Source organism: Hippopotamus amphibius, chromosome X (assembly GCF_030028045.1).
Source record: "Hippopotamus amphibius kiboko isolate mHipAmp2 chromosome X, mHipAmp2.hap2, whole genome shotgun sequence".
Taxonomy (NCBI): Eukaryota; Metazoa; Chordata; class Mammalia; order Artiodactyla; family Hippopotamidae; genus Hippopotamus; species Hippopotamus amphibius.
In genome coordinates, this window is record NC_080203.1 from 89,939,413 (window position 1) to 89,964,101 (window position 24,689).

The 24,689-nt window shown below is 37.0% G+C and overlaps 1 protein-coding gene and 1 pseudogene across 1 annotated transcript in view; one reads left to right on the plus strand and one right to left on the minus strand.

Annotated features, from left to right (window-relative positions):
• The window catches only part of WNK3 (WNK lysine deficient protein kinase 3), a 182,932-nt gene that overhangs the window by 135,451 nt on the left and 22,792 nt on the right, over window positions 1-24,689 (plus strand). The window contains exons 11-20 of the mRNA XM_057718521.1: window positions 1,450-1,514; window positions 6,005-6,143; window positions 6,807-6,923; window positions 8,138-8,293; window positions 8,375-8,426; window positions 10,915-11,052; window positions 11,416-12,344; window positions 21,045-21,135; window positions 21,674-21,798; window positions 22,769-23,391. Coding sequence (XP_057574504.1) covers window positions 1,450-1,514; window positions 6,005-6,143; window positions 6,807-6,923; window positions 8,138-8,293; window positions 8,375-8,426; window positions 10,915-11,052; window positions 11,416-12,344; window positions 21,045-21,135; window positions 21,674-21,798; window positions 22,769-23,391 — 2,435 coding nt within the window. The remainder of the gene's footprint in view (window positions 1-1,449; window positions 1,515-6,004; window positions 6,144-6,806; window positions 6,924-8,137; window positions 8,294-8,374; window positions 8,427-10,914; window positions 11,053-11,415; window positions 12,345-21,044; window positions 21,136-21,673; window positions 21,799-22,768; window positions 23,392-24,689) is intronic.
• LOC130841905 (developmental pluripotency-associated protein 3-like) lies at window positions 9,040-9,520 on the minus strand (annotated as a pseudogene).

Below are 24,689 nucleotides of genomic sequence, written 5' to 3' on the forward strand. Positions count from 1 at the left end.
ACCTCCTAGAATCATGGAAATAAAATCAAGAATAAGCAAATGGGACCTCATGAAACTTCAAAGCTTTTGCACAGTGAAAGAAACCATAAACAAGACAAGAAGACAACCCTCAGAATGGGAGAAATACTTGCCAACGAAGCAACGGACAAAGGATTAATTTCCAAAATATATAAGCACCTCATGCAGCTTATTACCAAAAAAGCAAATAACCCAATCCACAAATGGGTGGAAGACCTAAAGAGACATTTCTCCAAAGAAGACATGCAGATGGCTAACAAACACATGAAAAGATGCTCGACATCACTAATCATTAGAGAAATGCAAGTCAAAGCCACAATGAGGTATCCCCTCACCCCGGTCAGAATGGCCATCATCAAAAAGTCTAGAAACAATAAATGTTGGAGAGGGTGTGGAGAAAAGGGAACTCTCCTGCACTGTTGGTGGGATTGTAAGCTGGTACAGCCACTATGGAAAACAGTTTGGAGGTTCCTTAAAAAACTACAAATAGAACTACCATATGACCCAGTAATCCCACTCCTGGGCATATACCCAGAGAAAACCATGATCCAAAAAGAAACAAGTAGCATAATGTTCATTGCAGCACTATTTACAATAGCCAGGACACGGAAGCACCCTAAATGCCCATCAACAGATGAATGGCTAAAGAAGATGTGGCACATATACACAATGGAATATTACTCAGCCATAAAAAGAACGAAATGGAGCTGTATGTAATGAAGTGGATAGACCTAGAGACTGTCATACAGAGTGAAGTAATCCAGAAAGAGAAAACAAATACTGTATGCTAACTCACATGTGTGGAATCTGAAGAAATGGTACTGATGAACCCAGTGACCAGGCAAGAGTGGAGATACAGATGTAGATAATGGACTTGAGGACATGGGGCTGGGGTGGGGGGGCGAAGGGGAAGCTGGGACGAAGTGAGAGAATAGCACAGACATATTTACACTACCAACTGTAAAATAGATAGCTAGTGGGACGTTCCTGTAAAACAAGGGGAGATCAACTTGATGATGGGTGATGCCTTAGAGGGCCAGGACAGGGAGGGTGGGGGGGAGTTGTGAGAGGGAGGGCATATGGGGATATATGTATAAATAAATGTGATTCACTTTGGTGTACCTCAGAGATGGGTACAAGAGTGTAAAGCAAATATATTCCAATAAAGAGATTTAAAAAAAGTTCTGTCTTTTTAAATGAAAAATTCATGATCAATATCAATACTGCTACATATTATTTTTCTTTCTCTTTGGTAGTAAGGTCAATAATAGGATTGATATAGACATTCAGTAATGCAGACATTCTGCCTGGTTTGTGTGGTAACCAAAATATGAAATGTAACAAACATATTGTGTGCAATAATAGCAAATTGCACCTTTGGCTTGAAGTTTGCTGTTATCATAATAAGTTTTATTTCTGCACTATTTGCAGCATATATCCCAAGCAGTTGGAGCTGAATATCAAGCAACCCTTCCAAAACCAGATTTAGTTCGAAGGTGAGTATCTTCAAAATAATGCCCTGAAAGCAATGAAGGTATGTTGACGTATTTTCATTTGTTAGGTGCTTAGTGTTTCTTGATTGAAGAAGCTTCTGTGTTCTAGTATTTGCGTGTATGTTCAATAAAAATAGTAGATATTATTTTTACTTTTTTATGTTAATCAATGTCATATGGATTATGAAATTATGACCAATTCCTTGTTCACATTATTATAATATTCTGGTTGTTTTGTTTTGTTTTGTTTTGTTTTTGGCTGCACCACCATGACTTGCGGGATCTTAGTTCCCTGACCAGGTATCGAACCTGAGTCCTTGGCAGTGAGGGTGTGGGTCCTTGGCAGTGAGAGTGTGGAGTCCTAACCACTGGACTTCCAGGGAATTCCCATCATATTCTGTTTTTAGAAAAAGATTATAAGAATTTAAAAAGGAAATAATAATGTAATTTAAAGTTCCAGCTAATCTAAAGAAATAAATTACAACCAGATATATAATTGTATTGTGACTTGGTAGATGTAAACTAATATTTTTCTCTATCTTGTTCAGATTGGACTAATTTCACTTGTTCTGTCTTCAGGCTCACTGATTCTTACCTTTGTCCTATTCATTCTGCTATTGTGCCCATTCAGTGCATTTTTTATTTCTATGGTTGTACTCCTATAATTTCCATTTGGTTCTTTCTTAATATCTTCTTTTGTTATGAGATTTTCTAGCTTTTCATTTGCTTCAAGAGCATTTATAATTGCTCATTGAAACAATTTGATAATGGATGCTTTAAAATCCTTGTCAGGTAATTCCAATATCTGATTCATTCTTATGTTGGCATCTGTTGATTGTCTTTCACATTCAGGTTGTGATTTTCCTGGTTTTTGGCATGACAAAGAATTTTCATTTGTCTCCTGGACATTTTGGATATTATGTTAGGTTACTCTGTATCCTATTTAAATACTCTATTTTAGCAGGCAGTCACTGTGTTTAAGTGCAAAGATCCTGGTCTACTTTTGTGGATGATGGTTATAATGACAATTTAGTTTTCAGTCATTGTAGTGTTATTCTGCTCTGCTTGGTTCACCTGATACCACTGGGATCCACTGCTGGACCAAAGAGTTGGAGACCACTTCTCTAAGCCCACTGCCCTAGGCCAGCTTTCCAGACCACATGCTACTGGTAGGGTTCCCACCAGTGTCACCAAGGGACGAAAGGGCCCATCTGAACCACCTTCTACTGCTAGGTTCGGGGTCAGGAGACCACTGGGCTTGGGCTACCTTTGCCTTTTGGCTAGGGAGTCAGGAGACACTGAGCATGGATTGCTTTATGTCACTGGGTGGGTAATCAGGAGATGCCAAGCTGCTATATTTTTCCTCAAGTCCTGGGAGTCCCTAGCCAGTTGTGCCTTCATCTTTTCACTCTTCAGTGCCCTCCTGTGATATTCTACTGTATTATTTCCAGATTTTTTTAGTTATATTTAGTGGGGGAGGAATAGGTTGAGTTGAGTTTCTGCCATCTTGTTCCAAACCCTAAACTAGTGTTTAAGATAACTTTGCAAAGTGAATGATACAACTGCATTGACTAAAATTATGTCCCTTTTATTCTCTGAAGGTGTTATTTGTTACTGCTATTTCTCTATTAAAAAACTAGGACAGTATTAATGTTTCTTCTTCCTCCACTTGTATTTATGAAAATTCTTTTTCACAGGGACATAGAAAAAATTTAGGATTTGTTTTTATCTTTTCTTGTATATCTTTATACAGATGCTTCATGAGTAGTTTTGAGGAGAAAGGACTTAACTAAAATTAATTTAAAAAATATCTGGTGCTTACAGATCTCATTTAAGTTTCAAATGTATTTATTGGAATTTTTGTTATTTATTGAAATACCTTCAAATTTATTAAAGAAAAAGCTGAAAAATACCTTTGACCCAGATCAGCTGAGAGTCTACCCTGTCATAATCACATTGACTTGAACCTGCAAAATAAAACTAGTTAGAATTAATATTGCTGAATCATTTTCACATTATTCATTTTCAGTTTTTTTTTTAACCAAAATGTGGTGTATTTTTTTCTTCTTCCCTCCCTCCCCTTTCTTTCTTTTCTTTTCTCTTTCTTTCTTTCTTTCTTTCTTTCTTTCTTTCTTTCTTTCTTTCTTTTTCTTTCTTTCTTTCTCTCTCTCTCTTTATTTTTTCTTTCTGTTGAGGTAAAACTGACTTATACCCTTATATTAGTTTCAGATGTACAATATAATGATTCAATATTTGTATATATTGTGAAATGATCACCACAATAAGTCTAGTTTAAACATGATGAACCCAGTGACAGGGCAAGAATAAAGATGCAGATGTAGAGAACGGACTTCAGGACATGGGGTAGGGGCTGAAAGGGAAGCTGGGACGAAGTGAGAGAGTAGCATTGACATATATACACTACCAAATGTAAAATAGATAGCTAGTGGGAAGCTGCCACATAACGCAGGGAGATCAACTCAATGATGGGTGATGACTTAGAGGGCTGGGATTGGGAAGGGTGGGAAGGAGTCGTGGGAGGAAGGGGATATGGGAATATATTTATGGATGCAGCTGATTCACTTTATTGTACAGCAGAAACTGGCACAACAGTGTAAAGCAATTATATTCCAATAAAGAGCTAAAAAAAAATAAGCTAACAAACCACACACAAAAAAATCCATCATTATATATAGTTACAAATGTTTTTTCTTATGATGAGAACTTTTAAAATCTACTCTTTTAGCAAGTTGGAAATATGCAATACAGTATTATTAATTATAGTCGCCATGCTGTATATTACATCCCCATGACTTACTTATTTTATAACTGATAGTTTGTACTTTTTGACTCCCTTCACCCATTTTGCCCACTCTCCACCCCTCCCCCCACCCCTGCTTCTGACAACCACCAATCTGTTCTCTGTATCTGTGAGCTTGGGGATTTTTTTGTTTGATTTGTTTTGTTTTGTTTTGTTTTTTTCTTCAGATTGTACATAGAAGTGAACTCATATGGTATTTGTCTTTCTCTTTGTGACTTACTTCACTTAGCTTGCCCTCAAGTTCCATCTATGTTCTTACAAATGGCAAGATTTCATTCTTTTTTATGGCTGAGTAATATTCCATTGTACACACATACTACATTTTCTATATCTCATTTTCATTTCTTGTTCTGTTTCCTGAACTATTCCTGTCTTCCACACCTCGTCTATCCCCGTTGAGTTCATTACATAAAGAGGTATATTTTGAGTGAGAATTGGCTTTTAGAAGTTTTATTTGAATATAGTAATAAGAAAAACCCCAAAACAAAATACAATTGATCAAGAACATCCCCTGATAAAAGATTCCACAGAGGTCCATCACTAACAGTGTTTATCTTTCACTCCCACTACTGTGAGATGTTTACCTAATACATACAATATAAACTCAGTGTTTCATAACTTTTAAAAACGGCTTTATTGGGACGTCCATGGTAGCACAGTGGTTAAGAATCCACCTGCCAGTGCAGGGGACACGGGTTCCATCCCTGGTCCAGGAAGATCCCACATGCCTAGGAACAGCTAAGTCCATGCACCACAACTACTAAGCCTGTGCTCTAGAGCCCGCAAGCCACAAAGACTGAGCCTGTGTGCTGCAACTACTGAAGCCCATGCACTTAGAGCCCTTGCTCTGCAACAGGAGAAGCCACCACAATGGGAAGCGCATGCACCAAAACAAAGAGTAGCCCCCACTCGCCTCAACTAGAGAAAAACCTTCGAGCAGCAATGAAGACCCAGCGCAGCCAAAAAAAAAACCCCAAAACCCAGCTTTATTGAGATATAATTCACATACCATTAAATTTTCACCCATTTAAAGTGTACAATTTGGGACTTCCTAGGTGGTGCAGTGGTTAAGAATCCATCTGCCAATGCAGGGGACACAGATTCGATGCCTGGTCCGGGAAGATCCCACATGCTAAGCAGCAACTAAGCCCATGCGCCACAACTATTGAACTCATGTGCTGGAGCTACTGAAGCCCATATGCTTAGAGCCCATGCTCTGCAACCAGAGAAGCCACTGAGATGAGGAGCCCGAGCACCACAATGAAGAGTAGCTCCCACTTGCCGCAACTAGAGAAAGCCATGTGCAGCAACAGAAGACCCAACGCAGCCAATAATTAATTAATTAATTAATTAAAAAGAAACAAACTGCCACTATTAAAATAAATAAATAAAATGTACAATTCAGTGGCATTTAGTATATTTGCAGAGTTGTGCAGTCATAATTTTTGAGAGATATTGTACTACTTATATATTTTATTTAAACTCATTATTTATGATTTTATAATTGAGGGTTTTGCTTAGAATTTTACCATCAAGATGGAATGATTCTAGCCACAAAGGAATTTCAGATGTTAACTCTGATTTGGGTTAAATATTGGGCTTTGAGAATCATGGAATGATGTCTTCTCTGAGAAATTGAATTGGAGTGGCTTTTGTGTTTTTTAAATAGTAGTTTGAATAATGATGTGGCAGCTGTGAAGGAAAACCCTGATAACCCAAGTGGAAATGGCAAACAAGATCGGATCAAACAGAGAAGAGCTTCCTGTCCTCGATCAGAGAAGGGGACTAAATTTCAGCTTACTGTCCTTCAGGTCAGTGTGTAAATATGATTTGGTTAAGAGTGAATATTGAGGTCTGGGGGTCAGGGAGGGGTGATGTTGCTGTGGAGGTGAGTATAGAGTATTATGAAACTCCGCAGCAAACGCCCTTGAAGACAAATCTTTGTATATATACCTGATTATTTCCTTATGATAGATTCCTAGAAGTAGAATTAGTGGGTCAAAGAGTATGAAGATTTTTAAAATTTCTAAATACATATTTCTGGATTGCTGTCTAGAAAGGTTGACCCAGTTTACATTTCCATTAGCAGTGCATTTTCTTTTGCTTAAAGGGTCAATTTGTGGGATTAGGAGAATTTTAGAAGTGAATGACCAGATTTAGATCTTTGCATTGCAGATAGCTGTAGTGACTATTGTAACTTTTTTTTGCGTTTTTATAAAAGTTGTGTTCCTTTTCTTTCTCACACGTTCACATTTCTAACTTATTTTTTGCTGAATAATTTGAACCTTAGATCTGTCATACAATGGTTATTTAGACAGCATTTCAGCAAGGGAAAAACAGAATCTTTTTAGATTCTGAACGTTTTAAACCATTTTTTTCATATGTTGTATGTGAGCTCATCCAAGTGTTTCCTGCACCATTTGCAAAGAGAAGACAGTGACTGACTCTTAAACTAGTGAAATGTTTGTGCCCAGGTGTCAACCTCTGGAGACAACATGGTGGAGTGTCAACTGGAGACACACAATAACAAGATGGTCACCTTCAAGTTTGATGTTGATGGTGATGCACCAGAGGATATTGCAGACTATATGGTAAGTGCAGTAAAACCAAATTCTTTTCCTTCCAGCATTCTGTCTCTTTTTCCCCTCTAACTCTCCCCCCTTTTATTCAGAGACATCTTTTTTTAGGGTACTGCTAGTTTTTAAAATTTGTACAGAGGTAAATTGGTTATGATGAAGAGTAAGTCACTATACCTCCTTTGGTTTCTGTATATTTATGTGTAAAATATGAGGAAGTTTCATTAAGAGAGGATCTAGGTCAGCGGTTCTTATCCCTAGCTGCATGTCAAAATCACCGGAAGAGCTTTTTAAAAACAATTCTGAAAAAAAATAAAAATAAAAACAATGCTGTTGGGAATTCCCTGGTGGTCCAGTGGTTAGGACTCTGCGCTTTCACTGCCATTGTCCAGGTTCAGTCCCTGGTTGGGAAACTAAGATCCTGCAAGGCGTGGCCAAAAAAACCCCAAAACAAAAACAAAAACAAAAACAATCCTGTTGCCTGGGTCCCTAATTAAATCAGAATTTTTGGAGAAGAGGCTTAAGCAGTAATAGTTTGTAAAGTTCCCCAGGTAATTCTAATATATTAGCTACTGAGATAACATCTTACATATAAGTGTTCAAGTAATGTTCATCATTTCATTTAGTTTTTGTATTTTCTTTGAATTGTTAGGGTTAAGTTAGTATTCCCCTTCTCTCTCTCTCTTTTTTTTATGGGGATGGTTTAGGGTGGCAGGAAGAGTACATAATGCTTTTGTTTCTGCCAGTTTTCTTTGGTTATACATTCCTGGCCAAGCAGAATTTAACATTCTAAAAGTTAATAGTTTTGTCAGTTCTGCCTCTTATTCAACATAGTCTTTTCTGAACTGTCTCTGGGCCATTCTTTATCATCTTTAGAGATGTTTTGTTTTGTGATTTTTTTTTATTTAAAAGCTTTTGGGTTTGGACATTCTAGTTTTAAACATAAATATTGCCTCAGTTATGTTCTTCAAATGGCAATCAATTTATAGAATGCCAGATATTTTTTTAATGCTGGCTTCTGGTAGGTACTGCCAATCTGACAAATGGTGGTGGTCTCAAAATAGAATAACTTAATGTATTATGTGGCATCTTATTGCTGGTCTTTGTTAATTCTGTTGTGGCATTTAGAGCTAAATACCTAATTTGTTTTTTTATGGTAGTCACCATATTATAATTTTGAAGAAACTAAATTCATCCATGTGAATAGAGTTACTTTTACTTTTGGATAGGTCGAAGATAACTTTGTCCTGGAAAGTGAAAAAGAAAAATTTGTAGAAGAATTGAGGGCTATCGTAGGTCAAGCCCAGGAGATTCTTCATGTCCACTCTGCTGCAGAAAGAGCTGTTGGAGTTGACTCTGTTATCATGGAATCCAGCAGTAGCCAAGTAAGAACAATTGGTTAGCAAATAGGTCTTCTTGGATATGTATCAGGAATTTCTTTATTTACCTATTCATTTCTAATTCAGACAGGATCATCTGAACAAGTACAGATAAATTCTGCATCCACTCAAACCAGCAGTAAGTATATTTAATAAAATTTACCATTAAGCATTTGTTTTTTTTTTTTTTTTGGAGGGCAGAAGATGAGTTTTATTTATCTCTTTTATCCCACAAAGAAATCCAGGTCTGTGTACATGTGGGTTATGAAAGAAGACAACTGAACTAAAACAGGACAATATCACAAAAAATTACAATGCCAGATATTTACATCCTGGGAACATGATGGGGTATTATTCATTTAATACGTAGCTAGCAAAAAAAGTCTAAAATAAGAACAAGAATTTTTTTAAAGGTACTCAAATAAGTCTCAATTTTAATAAGATCCTCTATAAACACATTTGTTACTGAAAATTGAAACAGCACGTCAAATTTTTATTACAATTTAACATGCTGTTCTAACAATGCTGTGGTCAAGCCACCCAAAGTCTTCAAGTTCCTTTCCCACAAGTTAATTTGTTTCACAAAGTGGAACCAAAGTATAGGCAAGTCATTCAAATGCAAGGTGGAAAGGACATATAAGAAAAAAAAGACACAACTTACAGGTTATCAAAATATTGGTACAAATATTTCCCAAGCTGCTTCATAACGATCCTGAAATTATCAGCAAGAAAAAATAGTACAAGAATACAATTTATGGCTCATTTGACTCCATGTCATAATTACTGTAATACTTATTATTGTAATAATTCTCATCACTATCCTCAAAAGGATCTCTATGAAACTGGCAAAAACGACAGCTACATCTAAATCTTTGTACTCTTGATCGAGTCTCAACATCATTCTGCTGTAGTTCTCTTTGAGTCAGACTGAGGAACTCCTTTGCTGTAGTGTTTTTTAATAGATTGAATCAGCCGTTCCATCTTCTCTCTCCTATCCGTTAACACTGTCCTCACCCCTGGCCTGTAGGGTATGTTTTCACCAAGTAACTGCCCAGTAGGTTAAGGTAGAATAAGTGGCAATTTGTTATTGGGGTTGAGTGTCAAGTTACTGAGGTTCTTTATTAGCACCTCAGATGTAGGTTGAGAGGCAACTGGAGTTGCCTGGGAATTTTCATGGATGGACATTTGAGGAGACTCCAGGGTCCAGGTTGGGTTAACCTCAGATGAATCCATTGGGAGTCTTTTCACAGCTTGAAGCTCCTCTTAGATCTTTGGGTTCAGGTGGAAGGTGATGCTGTAGACTCAGATTGCTACAAAGTAGTCTGGAAGAACTAAGAAAGGGAGAAAAATCCCAGCTGACACACACCATTTAGCTTTTGAAACAAGACATTTGGAAACTTTTAATTTACACAACTTGGGAAAGATGTTAGCCAGTAAAGGAATTTGATAAGTTGCTAATGTAGGTTTTCTCACACTTTGAAATAAGTGCCCAGAAATAAGGAGTGAAAAAAAAAAAGTGAGAAGTAAAACCATTCTCCAAATTTCCTTCAAGTATTGGTTCTTTACCTGATTAATTTATTTCTGAGTTGTTGCATGGTATGTTACCAGAAAAGCAATCACAGTACTGATGACCTTTAACAGCTTTACTGTTTGAACTTAACTGGTAAGTTTTTTCCCCCTAGTGCCAGATAGCAACTTTCTTAACTAAAATCATTATGTTCTAAGTTTGCCTCATGTTTTAATAGCATTTGTGTATTGATTTCATTCCTCTAATGATATGCTTCTACTTTCTCTGGTCACTGATAAGTTTTTGTAAATCAGATACCATATAAAACTTCCAGGGACTAAAAATGGGGTCTTCTATTTTCTTTTCTCAGACCGTATCTCTCCATTCTTTTCAGCTTGGTCATGGGTATATTTAGAGTATCTGGGAGGGGGAGAATAGTCATAGACAAGTGAGGACCTCTGAAGGAATTATAACAGCATGAAGAAGCAACAGGTGGTGTGGGAGTCATGGAACCAGATACCATAACCCTGAAATTTACTTTGTGTTAGGATGCCAGGGTTCTCCTCTGTCTTCTTTTTCTCATTAGCAGGAGTCTGAGTAGATTTCTGACTGGCAAAGTCAGATAAAGTTTAAGAGAGAATTACTTATTTGAATAATAAGTAGGAGTACAGATGTAGGGGCTTATTTTACTTTATTTTTTAAGTTGTCATACAGTAAAATTGACTCTTTTTTTTCTTTTGGTGTAGAATTCTGTAAATTTTAGTCCTCTTATAGATTTGTGTATGCACCACCGTAATCAAGATACAGAAGGTGTAGGTTTTAGTGGAAAAAGTGCTTTTCATTTTTTTCCCAAAAAAGTGCCCTGCTTTTAATTGCTATTGATACAATTTTGTTTCCATAGAATCCAAAATCCTTCTCTAAAGATATCTTGTGCTTAGTTTTTTAGAGTATTTGTCAGTCAGGGTTGGGAGGTTTGGTCTAATAAGTTACATATATCCTAGTGCTGTTGAAAATGGAGATAAAAAAGACATATTGGTGTTTTAACCTGGCTTCCTTAGTCAGTAAGGTAAACATATTGACAATTGCCTAACATATTAATTTTTGCGAGTTCTTTCTACAGATGAGTCTGCTCCTCAGTCATCCCCAGTTGGTCGATGGCGATTTTGTATCAATCAGACAATAAGAAACCGTGAGGCTCAATCTCCTCCTTCTCTTCAGCAGTCCATGTCTACCATTCCTGGGCTAAATCTGCTTTCTAGTAAGTGTTTGTTCTCTGTCAACTTTATTCAGACCTGGAAGATGGGATGCAAAATATATACCATATCTTTAACTTGTTTTCATGGTATTTGATACTTATGAGAATTTTCATAAGCATTTTTGAAGATGTTAATGTTAGGATGTAACTTAAGCCATTTAAATTTTAATATTTATGGAAAAAAAAAAGAAAAGGTTTCTCTCCTTCTTAGGTTGAATTCTATGTATTTTGAATCTTATTTACAAGAGTACTTTCACACAGGTTCTAATTTGCTCCCTTGCTCCTCCTGTCCCTCTTGAGTTTGGGTACTAGTCCATGCTTTGTACTTACCAATACATACTTAGCCATTCTTTGTTATTGTTCCAGGTCCAAGAAACATAAGTACTAAGGAAATATCACAGGACACACTGATCACTCTAGAAAATAATTCATGCCAGCGTGCACTTTTCACCTCCACATCAGAGCACAAGGATGTAGTTGATGGTAAGATTTCTGAATATGCCAGTGTAGAAACTAAGCAGCCATCTATACTTTATCAAGTGGAAGATGACAGTCAGATAATGGCACCAGCTGCTAGTAGTTCCAGTCATACTGCTACTTCAGTTCGGGCAGTTCCACTTGAATGTGAGGGACTCACCAACCAAGCAGGCATATTCCTACCTGTGTATCCAGGTCACCAAGCTGTCAGTCAGGCAGCTCCTGGCGAGTCAACTCAGATTGCTGCTAACTCTCTTACAACCCCGGCATTTATATCTGATCAAAAGCCTCAGTCCTTACCAGTGCAGCAGCCAACTATGGATGCAGAGTTTATTTCCCAAGAAGGAGAAACTGCAGTGAACACGGAAGCAAGTTCTCCTAAGATGGTCATTCCCACTCAGACCCCCAGCCTTGAACCGACTAGCCTTCTATCCTCTACTGTCCTGGAATCAGATGGGGAAAGACCTCCAAAAATGGAGTTTGCAGACAACCGAATTAAAACTCTGGATGAAAAATTAAGAAATTTGCTCTATCAGGAGCATAGCATATCTAGCATCTATCCTGAGAGTCAGAAGGATACCCAAAGCATAGACTCTCCATTTTCTTCCTCTGCTGAAGACACACTCTCATGTCCAGTGCCAGAAGTCATAGGCATCAGTCACTGTGGAATTCAAGATAGTCCTGCACAGTCCCCTAATTTTCAGCAGACAGGCTCTAAGATTCTGTCCAATGTGGCTATGAGTCAGCCTGCTAACATATCCGTGTTCAAAAGGGACCTGAATGTGATAACTTCTATACCCAGCGAATTATGTTTACATGTAAGTATCATTCTTTCTAACCAATTCCTTATCCTATGCTTTTAAAGAAATGCCTTCTTTTCTAAAGTTCTGTCCTTTGAAATGAAATTATCTATGTCCCAAGATTCTGAGGTCACAGGTATTTAAGAGGGCCATGGCTTAGGCTGTAGGGGCCCAGAACTTCTCAATAGAGATGATAGAACTATCTTGGTGAGAGAGCCCTCTGGTGAATTAGGTAGGAACTTGTGAGCAATGTTTATTTTTGTATTAATGACAGAACAGGACTGATTTATAGATTGTTTTAGTGGGTAGGAAGAACTTGCTTTTAGATTTCTGCTTAAAAATGCCTGTTATCAGTTTCCTTTTTAAAAATATTATGGTTTTAATTTAATATTCTTTGTGGGTTGTTATTTGAAAAAAATTTAAAAAGAAAAGAAAATAAACTCATAATCTCATGACTTGTTTTTTTTAACTTATGTAATATAGGAATTTAATTTCTCTTTTCTGTTCCTTCAACTCACAGGGATAACCACTATCTAGTGCTTATCCATTATATGGTACTAATCCTTCCTGACTTAAGCTTACACAGGTCTAGTTACAAACCTATAACTTCTTATTCACAAAAGTAGGATTGTGCTATAAACATATTGGCCTACAACTTAACTTTTTAAATTTTACATTATATCATAGACATATTTTTAAATATTTATTACTGTATCTCATTATTATTATTATATAAGTAGTATATGCATGTATATAAAGTAAAATCCACCTCACTTCCAAACCTAGACACAGCTGTTAATAAATCTTTCCAGACATGGTTTTCATTAATATACAAATATTTATATAGCACTTCTTTATATGTATTATATCTATTTACAAAGACACAGATACATACTACATATTTATATACATATATTTTCTGACATACATGTGCTGTTCTGCATTTTTTTCCCACTTATGGACATCTATCCATGTCAGTATACATAGTTCCACCTCACCTAACTTTTTTAAACAACATAATATTCCATTGAGTAAATATAATTTAAATACTTATTTTTTGGTAAACTAGTAATTTAAAATTATGCAATTAATGCATAAATGCAAAAGAACTTTAGAAGGATAGAAAATTAAAAGGAATTATTGTGTTAACGCTCCCACTCCCCAAACACTGTTAAGTTCCCTAGTTTTAATTCTGTGGTCATTGCTATTAATAACTTGTAAATAATATACTTATCAATTTTTAAAAATTTAAAAAATTTATTTATTTATTTATATTTATATTTTTATTTATTTTGGCTGCGTTGGGTCCTCGTTGCTGCACATGCCCCCCACCCCCCACCCCCAGCTGCAGAGAGCAGGGGGCCACTCTTCATCACAGTAGCAGGCCTCTCACTGCAGTGACCTCTCCCACCTCAGAGCACAGGCTTCAGGCGCAGGGGCTTCAGCAGCCACGGCACAGGGGCTCAGCAGTCGTGGCTCGTAGGCTAGTCGTGGCGCATGGGCACATCGATTTTTTTGATTTAGTAATTTTATACAATAAATTTTGACTCACTTCTGTAAAGGGTGGAGAAGTTATGTTTTCTCTTTCCTCTACTTTTCTTCCCCATACACCTCCCATTTTTTATTACTAAAATTACTTTTTAACATTGGCAAAGTTTATAACATCTACATTTTTTTTCTTTAACGGTTGTGCTTTGTCTGTAGGTTGGTTGGAAGAATTGAAAATTAGTAAACAGCATTTATGATTATATGTGTTATCCGATGATCATGTAATGTGATTAGAACTATAAAAAATGAAGTGTGATTCTCTGTCATTTAAACTTTGTTGCTCAAAAGAGACTCCTCCAAGTGTGGAGGTCAAATGGAGTCTTTTGTTTGTTTCAACAATCTGTTGCTACATCTGGATCAAACCTGCCACTGTTTCTCGTGTCCTAGAATTCCTTTTTGTTCCCCCCTGAAATGCTTCTATGAGTAATATTTTTAAATATATTGCACGGGTCACCAATTTGTTTTTATTATTAATGTACAGAAATGTCTTTATTTTGCTTCACATTGATTAGGTACAGATGGTAGGGTTATTTTGACTTAATTTTTGTATATGATGTGAGGTAAAGGTCCACCTTCATTCTTTTGCATGTGGCTGTCCAGTTGTTCCAGCACTGTTTGTTATTTTATTCTCTTTGTTATTATAAGTGAAATTGTTTTCTTAATTTCCTTTTCAGATTTTTCATTGCTAGTGTATAGAAATACAATTGATTTTTGATTGTCGATGTTGTATCCATCAACTTTGCTGAGTTTGTTTACTAGCTGTAATAGCTTTTGTATTTTCTGTATAATATCAATATATAAGATCTTATCATCTGTGAATAGAGACAGTTTTATTTCTTATCTATTAACTTTTCATTTCATGCTTTCCACCTCTTTGTCCTTTTGCTTTTTGTCCTGGGAGAATTTCTCAACTCTTAAGCTGTTTCTAATTCAGCTATTTTTATGTCAAGGATTGTATTTTTAATTTCTAGTAACTGTAGTTCATTATTTTTCTTATGGATGTAGTATATTCACACATCTCTTTGAAGATATTAAAGTCTTATTCTATGTTATAAATGCTATTTCCTTGGCTATTCTGTTTGTTTAGTGTTTTCTTTTTTTTTTTTTTTAACTCTTTATTGGAATATATTTGCTTTACACTCTTGTACCCATCTCTGAGGTACACCAAAGTGAATCAGCTGCATCTAAACACATATCCCCATTTCCCCTCCCTTCCGTGACTCCCCCCCACCCTCCCCGTCCTGGCCCTCCAAGGCATCTCCCATGAAGTTGATCTCCTTTTGTTATACAGCAACTTCCCACTAGCTATCTATTTTACAGCTGGTAGTGTAAATATGTCTATGCTACTCTCTCACCTCGTCCCAACTTCCCCTTTGCCCCTCACCCCAGCCCCGTGTCCTCAAGTGCATTCTCTACTTCTGTATCTCCACTCTTGCCTGTCACTGGTTTCATCAGTACCATTTTTTCAGATTCCATATATATGTGTTAGCATACAGTATTTGTTTTTCTCTTTCTGGCTTACTTCACTCTGTATGACAGTCTCTAGGTCTATCCACCTCATGACATATAGTTCAATTTCATTCCTTTTTATGGCTGAGTAATATTCCATTGTATATATGTGCCACATCTTCATTATCCATTCATCTGTTGATGGGCATCTAGGTTGTTTCCATGTCGGGGCTATTGTAAATAGTGCTGCAATGAACATTATGCTACTTGTTTCTTTTTGGATCATGGTTTTCTCTGGGTATATGCCCAGGAGTGGGATTACTGGGTCATATGGTAGTTCTATTTGTAGTTTTTTAAGGAACCTCCAAACTGTTTTCCATAGTGGCTGTACCAGCTTACAATCCCACCAACAGTGCAGGAGAGTTCCCTTTTCTCCACACCCTCTCCAACATTTATTGTCTCTAGAGTTTTTGATGATGGCCATTCTGACCGGGGTGAGGTGATACCTCATTGTGGCTTTGACCTGCATTTCTCTAATAATTAGTGATGTTGAGCATCTTTTCATGTGTTTGTTGACCTTCTGTATGTCTTCTTTGGAGAAATGTCTCTTTAGGTCTTCCACCCATTTGTGGATTGGGTTATTTGCTTTTTTGGTATTAAGCTGTATGAGCTGCTTGTATATTTTGGAGATTAATCCTTTGTCCGTTGCTTCATTGGCAAGTATCTTCTCCCATTCTGAGGGTTGCCTTCTAGTCTTGTTTATGGTTTCTTTCGCTGTGCAAAAGCTTTTAAGTTTCATGAGGTCTCATTTGTTTATTCTTGATTTTATTTCCATGATTCTAAGAGGTGGGTCAAAAAGGATGTTGCTTTGATGGATGTCATAGAGTGTTCTGCCTATGATTTCCTCTAGGAGTTTTATGGTGTCTGGCCTTACATGTAGGTCTTTAATCCATTTGGAGTTTATTTTTGTGTATGGTGTTAGGAAGTGTTCTAATTTCATTCTTTTGCATGTTGCTGTCCAATTTTCCCAGCACCACTTATTGAAGAGGCTGTCTTTTTTCCATTGCATATTCTTGCCTCCTTTGTCAAAGATAAGGTGCCCATATGTGCTTGGGTTTATCTCTGAGTTCTCTATTCTGTTCCATCGATCTTCCATTCTCTTTTTGTGCCAGTACCATACTGTCTTGATCACTGTGGCCTTATAGTATAGTTTGAAGTCAGGAAGCCTAATTCCACCAACTCCATCTTCCCTTCTGAAGATTGCCTTGGCTCTTCGGGGTCTTTTGCATTTCTGTACAAATCGTAAGATTTCTTGCTCTAGTTCTGTGAAAAATGCCGTTGGTAATTTGATAGGGATTGCGTTGAATCTGTAAATTGCTTTGGATAAGATAGTCATTTTCACAATATTGATTCTTCCAATCCAAGAACATGGTATGTCCCTCCATCTGTTTGTATCCTCTTTGATTTCTTTCATCAGTGTCTTATACTTTTCTGCATACAGGTCTTTTGCCTCCTTAGGCAGATTTATTCCTAGGTATTTTATTCTTTTTGTTGCAGTGGTAAATGGGAGGGTTTCCTTAATTTCTCTTTCTGCTCTTTCGTCGTTAGTGTATAGGAATGCAAGAGATTTCTGTGCATTAATTTTGTATCCTGCTACTTTACTAAATTCATCGATTAGTACTAGCAGTTTTCTGGTAGAGTCTTTAGGGTTTTCTATGTATAACATCATGTCATCTGCGAAGGGTGACAATTTTCCTTCTTCTTTTCCAATTTGGATTCCTAATATTTCATTTTCTTCCCTGATTGTTGTGGCTAACACGTCCAAAACTATGTTGAATAATAACGGTGAGAGTGGACACCCCTGTCTTGTTCCTGACCTTAGATGGAATGCTTTCAGTTTTTCACCATTTAGAATGATGCTGGCTGTTGGTTTGTCATATATGGCTTTTATTATGTTGAGGTAATTTCCTTCTATGCCCATTTTCTGGAGAGTTTTTATCATAAATGGATGTTGAATTTTGTCAAAAGCTTTTTCTGCGTCTATTGAGATGATCGTATGGTTTTTATCTTTCAATTTGTTAATATGGTGTGTCACATTGATTGATTTACGTGTATTGAAGAATCCTTGCATTCCAGCTTTAAAGCCCACTTGATCATGGTGTATGATCTTTTTAATGTGCTGTTGGATTCTGCTAGCTAGTATTTTGTTGAGGATTTTTGCATCTATATTCATCAGGGATATTGGCCTGTAATTTTCTTTTTTTGTGACATCTTCCCCTGGTTTTGGTATCAGGGTGATGGTGGCCTCGTAGAATGAGTTTGGGAGTGTTCCGCCTTCTGCTATAATTTGGAAGAGTGTGAGAAGCATAGGTGTTAGCTCTTCTCTAAATGTTTGATAGAATTCGCCTATGAAGCCATCTGGCCCTGGGCTCTTGTTTGTTGGGAGGTTTTTAATCACAGTCTCAATTTCAGTACTTGTGATAGGTCTGCTCATATGTTCTATTTCTTCCTGGTTCAGTTTTGGAAGACTGTACTTTTCTAAGAATTTATCCGTTTCTTCCAGGTTATCCAATTTATTGGCATATAGTTGCTTGTAGTAGTCTCTCATGATATTTTGTATTTCTGCAGTGTCCGTTGTTACTTCTCCCTTTTCATTTCTAAATCTGTTGATTTGTATCTTCTCCCTTTTTTTCCTAAGTTTGGCTAATGGTTTATCAATTTTTTTATCTTCTCGAAGAACCAGCTTTTAGTTTTATTGATCTTTGCTATTGTTTCCTTCATTTCTTTTTCATTTATTTCTGCTCTGATCTTTATGATTTCTTTCCTTCTGCTCACTTTGGGGTTTCTTTGTTCTTCTTTCTCTAATTGTTTTAGGTGTAAGATTAGGTTGTTCATTTGATATTTTTCTTGTTTCTTGAGGTAGGACTGTATTGCTATAAACTTCCTTCTTAGAACTGCTTTTGCTGCATCCCATAAGTTTTGTGTCATTGTGTTTTCATTGTCATTTGTTTCTAGGTATTTTTTTGATTTTCTCTTTGATTTCTTTAGTGATTTCTTGGTTGTTTAATAGCATATTGTTTAGTCTCCATGTGGTTGTATTTTTTGCAGTTTTTTTCCTGTAATTGATATCTAGTCTCATGGCATTGTGGTCAGAGAAGATGCTTGATACGATTTCAATTTTTTTGAATTCACAGAGGCTTGTTTTGTGACCCAAGATGTGATCTATCCTGGAGAATGTTCCGTGTGCACTTGAGAAGAAAGTGCATTCTGTAGTTTTTGGGTGGATTGTCCTATAAATATCAATTAAGTCGAGATGGTCTAATGTGGTGATTTCCCAAAAGTGTTGGTGATTCTTTATTGTGTACTCAGTTTCTCTTTTTTCCCCCATAAGATTCCCTGTTTGTCTGTTTGTAAATGCTGTATATAATTACTATAGCTTTACTCCAGTAATTGTGAGAAAAGCATGGGACATACTTCCTGGCACTGGGTATTGCAACTTGTCTCTAATGCTGCCCAGAGGGAGGTTCAATAGTTAGTCTTCAAAGTTAGCAGGGCTTCCCCTTACTCCTGGATCTTGTCTCTTTCCTACATTACTGACCTTTTTCTTGGGCACAAACATTTTTCTCTTGCCACTCTTATTTCGGAGCAGATGCCTCTGCTGTCTTTTATTTGTGGTGGAGGTGAGGTGAGAAGGTGCCCCAACCAGTTTACTCTTCCATTCAGTGAATATCTACTGAGCAGTGAATAAGTCAACATCTCTGTTTTTGTGGAGCTCACATTCTATTGGGGATGATAGATCTTAAACAAATAAATAAAAGCCTATGATAGGAAGACTGAGGAATTCCTTTATATAGGGTGGTCAGGGAAGGATTTGTATGTGACATTCACAGGTAGAGACCTGTTCCAGGAACCAAAAGAAGGCCAGTAAGTAGGAGAGTGTTATAAGATGATGCTGAGGTGACAGATAGGAGACAGATCATGTATAGCTTTGTTTTTTTTAGCTTATTTCCCCCTTTATTTGGAGTAGTTCTCTACAAGTATGTATTGTCGTTTCACAATATTTTAAACAATTTTAAAACAATACACACAGTATTCCAATACATAATGAATTACTTATTTAAAAAATAAAAAAAAATTTTTTAAATTTTAGTTTAATTTATGCTAAGAAGTGATTCACAAACATGATCCGAATTCATCATTGAACTGGAAGAAGTTGGGTATATACAAACACACACATACAAACACACACATACACATTATATGTGTGTTATAGAATTGAAATGTAATATTACCATAGCATTCTTGAACATGTTTTTATTCCTTCAGAAAACACTTTCTCACGTACATGGCATCATTTCACTTTTATGTCATCCCTATTAGGTAGACCCTTAAGTTGTTAAATGCTTTAATTTTAGAGATGAAGAAAAATAAGGTACAGAAATGTTAAATGATTTCTTGCACATTTTGATGAAGATTTCAGTTTCAGAACTCAAAAATTTTCTAAGAAAATGCACTGACCTTTATACAAGAAAGAACACCCTTGAAAATGAAGGTCAGTACTAATTCTTCTCTGTCTTCTAAAAGTGCTATACAACTTCACCCCAGAAAAATCTCTTATAGTCCTCTGAAATTAACCTAGCCATCTATGACAGTGCACGTGCATGCCCACACACACACACACACACACCCCTATGACTACTAAATCCTAATGTTAAAAAAGCAAAGTAAACAGGATTGAAGGTATGGAAATAAAAAGCAATATTATGTAAGGCTCAAGTATAATGTTGTGGCTGAATTTCAGCATGCTTTCTGGGGATGTGTATAGCTTTGTAAGCGTTCTGTCCAGACCCTAGGTGTTAATAATGCTTACCCCAAACTGCAGCTTACTTAGTGCTGCTTAGTCTCTCTTCCTTCAGACAAATGCTGAATCTTATTCTTTGAACTTTTAAATACTCTTTTAGTTTTCTAAATTAGTAGGGGCCATTCTCATGTTTCCCAAAGTATTTCTGGCTGTGTATTTTTTTTATATTAGTTATTATAAGGAATTTATTTTTAAAGTACTCAGAATACAGCAGTTATTTCTGGTTTTTGATGGGAGGGATGGGAGGACAAAAAGAGGGACGGGTGATTTTATAGCCAGCTGTGGCCTGATGTTAACAAGTTTTAGAGTTTGAATTTGAAATAATTTTGAGGTCCATTGTAAGTTTCTGTGTGATTACATAATGTAAGAAACTTGATATGGTAATATATTTCTATAAATTTAAATGCCTAGATATCTTGTTTTTCTATGTTTATCATGTGTGTCAGTCATCTTTAACTCTCTTAAATAATATACGCATAAATGAAAATTTCCATTTTAAGATCATAGGGTTTAAGTAACCTTTTTTAGTAAATTGGTGTATATGAGGGTTATTTCCTTCATATTTTAATTTTCAGTTTTCAAAGTTGCTATAATAAAAAATATTCTAGGGTGGGAGTTTAATATTCTGCTGTTTTATTTATCTGAAGTCTAAATAATATTTTTAAAGAAGGGAATTCTTAATTCCTATAAGTTGAATACTTCAGGTTTAGTCTGATAATGATATTATTAATATAAGTATACATAGCATTCTGGTTTTGATTACTGATTAATCCATACAGTAAACTCCCATGGTATAAACAACTGCTCCACCTCACCTAAATTATTACCATTTTGGTTTTTCCTCTTTTTGTCTCCATTAGGAGATGTCCCCAGATGCTTCACTTCCAGGGGATCCAGAGGCCTATCCTGCTGCTGTGTCAAGCGGTGGAGCCATTCATCTGCAGACAGGAGGTGGATATTTTGGCCTAAGCTTTACTTGTCCTAGTCTCAAAAATCCTATTAGCAAGAAATCCTGGACTCGCAAATTAAAAAGCTGGGCATACAGGCTACGGCAGTCAACCAGCTTTTTCAAGAGATCAAAAGTCCGTCAAGGTAGTGTGCTTACAGTCAGGGACATAGACTAGGTAACATCATTTTTCATTTACTTCTGTTTCTTTTTGTTGTTGTTCATACACAAGTCTTGTCACTTTTTCCACATAGCCCATGTATGTGACATGTCCCATTACATCATTGCCATTTTTTTTTCCTTTTGTAATTAATTTGTTTTTAAAGTATTCATTTCATATAGATACTAAGTCTCGGGATAAATCTTGCAACGTCTGATTTAGAGTTAGGGACTTCTACAATGTTGCTTATTACATTAACACTTTTTTAATTGTCTAGCAGGAGTTAAGCTTTTTCTACTTTTCTTCATTTTTGGTAATGTAAACAAATGGAGGCTTAACAAACAATTTTCTCCTTTCTGCTTACAATTTGGCAAAACTTGCAGTGGAAACAGAAGATATGAGATCACCGGTTGCTCCTGACCCCATTCCTCTGACAGGAGAGTCCACAGCTGGGGCTTTGAGTAGATGTAAAGCCATGAGTGGATCATTTCAGCGGGGTCGGTTCCAGGTTTGTGTCTTTGGTTGAATCACTATCTATAAGGGCAATATAAAAGGTAACAGCATTGAAGATCTAGGTCTGTAGATGGTAATTATTTTAAATGTAGATCATTATCATATTTAATTTTTTTTCTCTTATATGCATCCTCACCTTCTGTAGCCATCCATTAAAGGTGAGTCTAAAGAAATGAGGAAGAGAGCACAGAAATGGGTCATCAGGGCTTCCTAGGTGGTGCAGTGGTTAAGAATCCGCCTGCCAATGCAGGGGACACGGGTTCGAGCCCTGCTCCAGGAAGATCCCACATGCCACGGAGCAACTAAGCCCGTGTGCCACAACTGTTGAGCCTGCGCTTTAGAGCCCATGAGCCACAACTACTGAGCCCATGTGCCACAACTACTGAAGCCCACGCGCCTAGAGCCTGTGTTCCGCAACAAGAGAAGCCATGGCAATGAGGAGCCTGCACACTACAACGAAGAGTAGCCCCCACTCACCGCAACTAAAGAAAGCCCACGCACAGCAGAAAAGACCCAACACAACCAGTAAAATAAATTAATTAATTAAAAAAAAAAAGAAATGGGTCATCATTTCTTGGTGGGTGGTTGGGTCATCTTTTTTATAAATCTAATTTCATGTTCTTTAGAATCTTGGCAATTAAAATTTTTTTTTTAATTTTATTTTTAATTGAAGTATAGATGATTTACAATATTGTATTAGTTTTAGGTGTACATATGGAATGTTTTTTAATTGTGGAATTTTATTTGAGCAATATGAAACCAACTCTCTTGACAAAGGGCCCAATTGAAAAGCTTTGAATGTGGCGAGTATAGATGGGATTTTTAAGTTTTGGTATTATAAATGTTTGTACATCACAGAAGAGAAGACCATCCAATTGTCTGTATCATATATTGATACTGGATTTCTTTGTGGGTTTACTCTTTGGTTAGGCAGAGCCAGCCACCTTTGTCTTTTTGTATTTCAGGTGATTACAGTTCCTCAGCAGCAGTCACTGAAAGTGACATCTTTTGGAATAGAGCACATACCAGCATTCAATAAAATGACAAGCCAGTCTAGTGAAGAAGCTCTAGCCTTTACTGAAACAACAAAATCTCAGTTGGTAGAAATGGAACCTGCCACACACAATCCACAAACTTCACTTTCTTCTCAGAAGTTACAAGCTCTTCAGGAAACCTTCAAAGAAGATAAAAGAATTCCCAAGCAAGCTGACAACTTCTTATCTTTCAGTACAGCTTGTAAGACTGATGTATCTTTGATGACCCCAGAAAAGGAATTCGAAGCAAATTCAGCCACAAGAAGTAGCATGCAATCTGGATCTGAACTGTTGCTTAAAGAGAGAGAGAGACTTACTGCTGGGAAACAACCTCGCTCTGATAGTGAATTTTCAGCCACTCTTGCTGGTAGAGGGAAATCAGTGACAAAGACTGGTTCAGAGAGAGAAAAGTGCTTACCACTCTGTGACGAAAAAGCCTATGTTCAGACACAGAGTTCACTCTTCTATTCACCATCTTCCCCAATGAGCAGTGATGATGAGTCAGAAATAGAGGATGAGGACTTAAAGGTGGAGCTTCAAAGATTACGAGAAAAGTAAGGACTGCTTCTCTTTTGTCACAAATCTGATTGCCTTGGGTTTTATAGAACTAAGTATTTGATTGGTAGCTAATTTGGGATAGGTGACTTTTTTTAAATTAATTAATTTTCTTGGCTGCATTGGGTCTTCATTGCTGCAGACGGGCCTTCTCTAGTTGTGGCGAGCAGGGGCTACTCTTCATTGTGGTGTGCGGGCTTCTCATGTGGTGGCCTCTCTTGTTGAGGAGCAGGGCTCTGGGAACATGGGCTTCAGTAGTTGTGGCATGTGGGCTCAGTAGTTGTGGCTTGTGGGCTCTAGAGTGCAGGCTCAACAGTCATAGCGCACGGGCTTAGTTGTTCCACGGCATGTGGGATCTTCCTGGACCAGGGTTTGAACCTGTGTCCCCCTCGCATTGGCAGGCAGGTTCTTTACCACTGTGCTACCAGGGAAGTCCCTGGGATAGTGACATTTTAATGATTGAAAAAAATTTATGATTGAAAACTACAAAGATAGCATCAGATCCCACAGGCTAAGGGCTCAGTCCCACAAGACTGCCCCCTTCAGATGACTATCACAAGTCCAGGTAGTGTTACCTATGCTTCTGACCAACCTGTTATAAATCAGAAGTTCTCACAAACCCCTCCTCAGGTTTGATTAACTTACTAGAGTGGCTTACAGAACTCAGGAAAACAGTTTCCTTGCTAGATTATTGGTTTATTATAAAAGGATACAACTCAAGAACAGCCAGATGGCAAGATATAGGGGAAGGGGCATGGAACTTCATGGCCTCTCAAGAGTGCCACTCTCCCAGCACCTCCATGTCTTCACCAGCCTAGAAGCTCTCAGAACCCCTGTAGTTCACGGATTTTTATGGAAGCTTCATTACATAGGCATAATTGATTAAATCATTGGCTATGGTGATTAATTCAACCTCCAGCCTCTTTCCCTGCCTTAGAAGTACCCATCCTTAGGGGCTATCCAAAAGTCACTTTGTGTTTCAGAGAGGCTTATTTTGAATGATGGGACACTCCTTTTACCTTTATCGCTCTGGAACTATTTCAGGAACTAGAGCTATATGAGGACAAAAGACCAAATATTATAACAAAAGATTCTCCCATAGCTCTTATCACATAGGAAAGAAATTACAGGGATAGAAACAAAGACCAAATATATCTTTTTGATTTATAAATCATAATATCACAACAATAAAAATGCACACAAACCAGTCTCCTATTTCTCATACCCTAATTCATTTCTCAGAGGCGACCACTGAACTATTTGGTATATATCTTGCCTGTCGTTTTTCTATGCATTT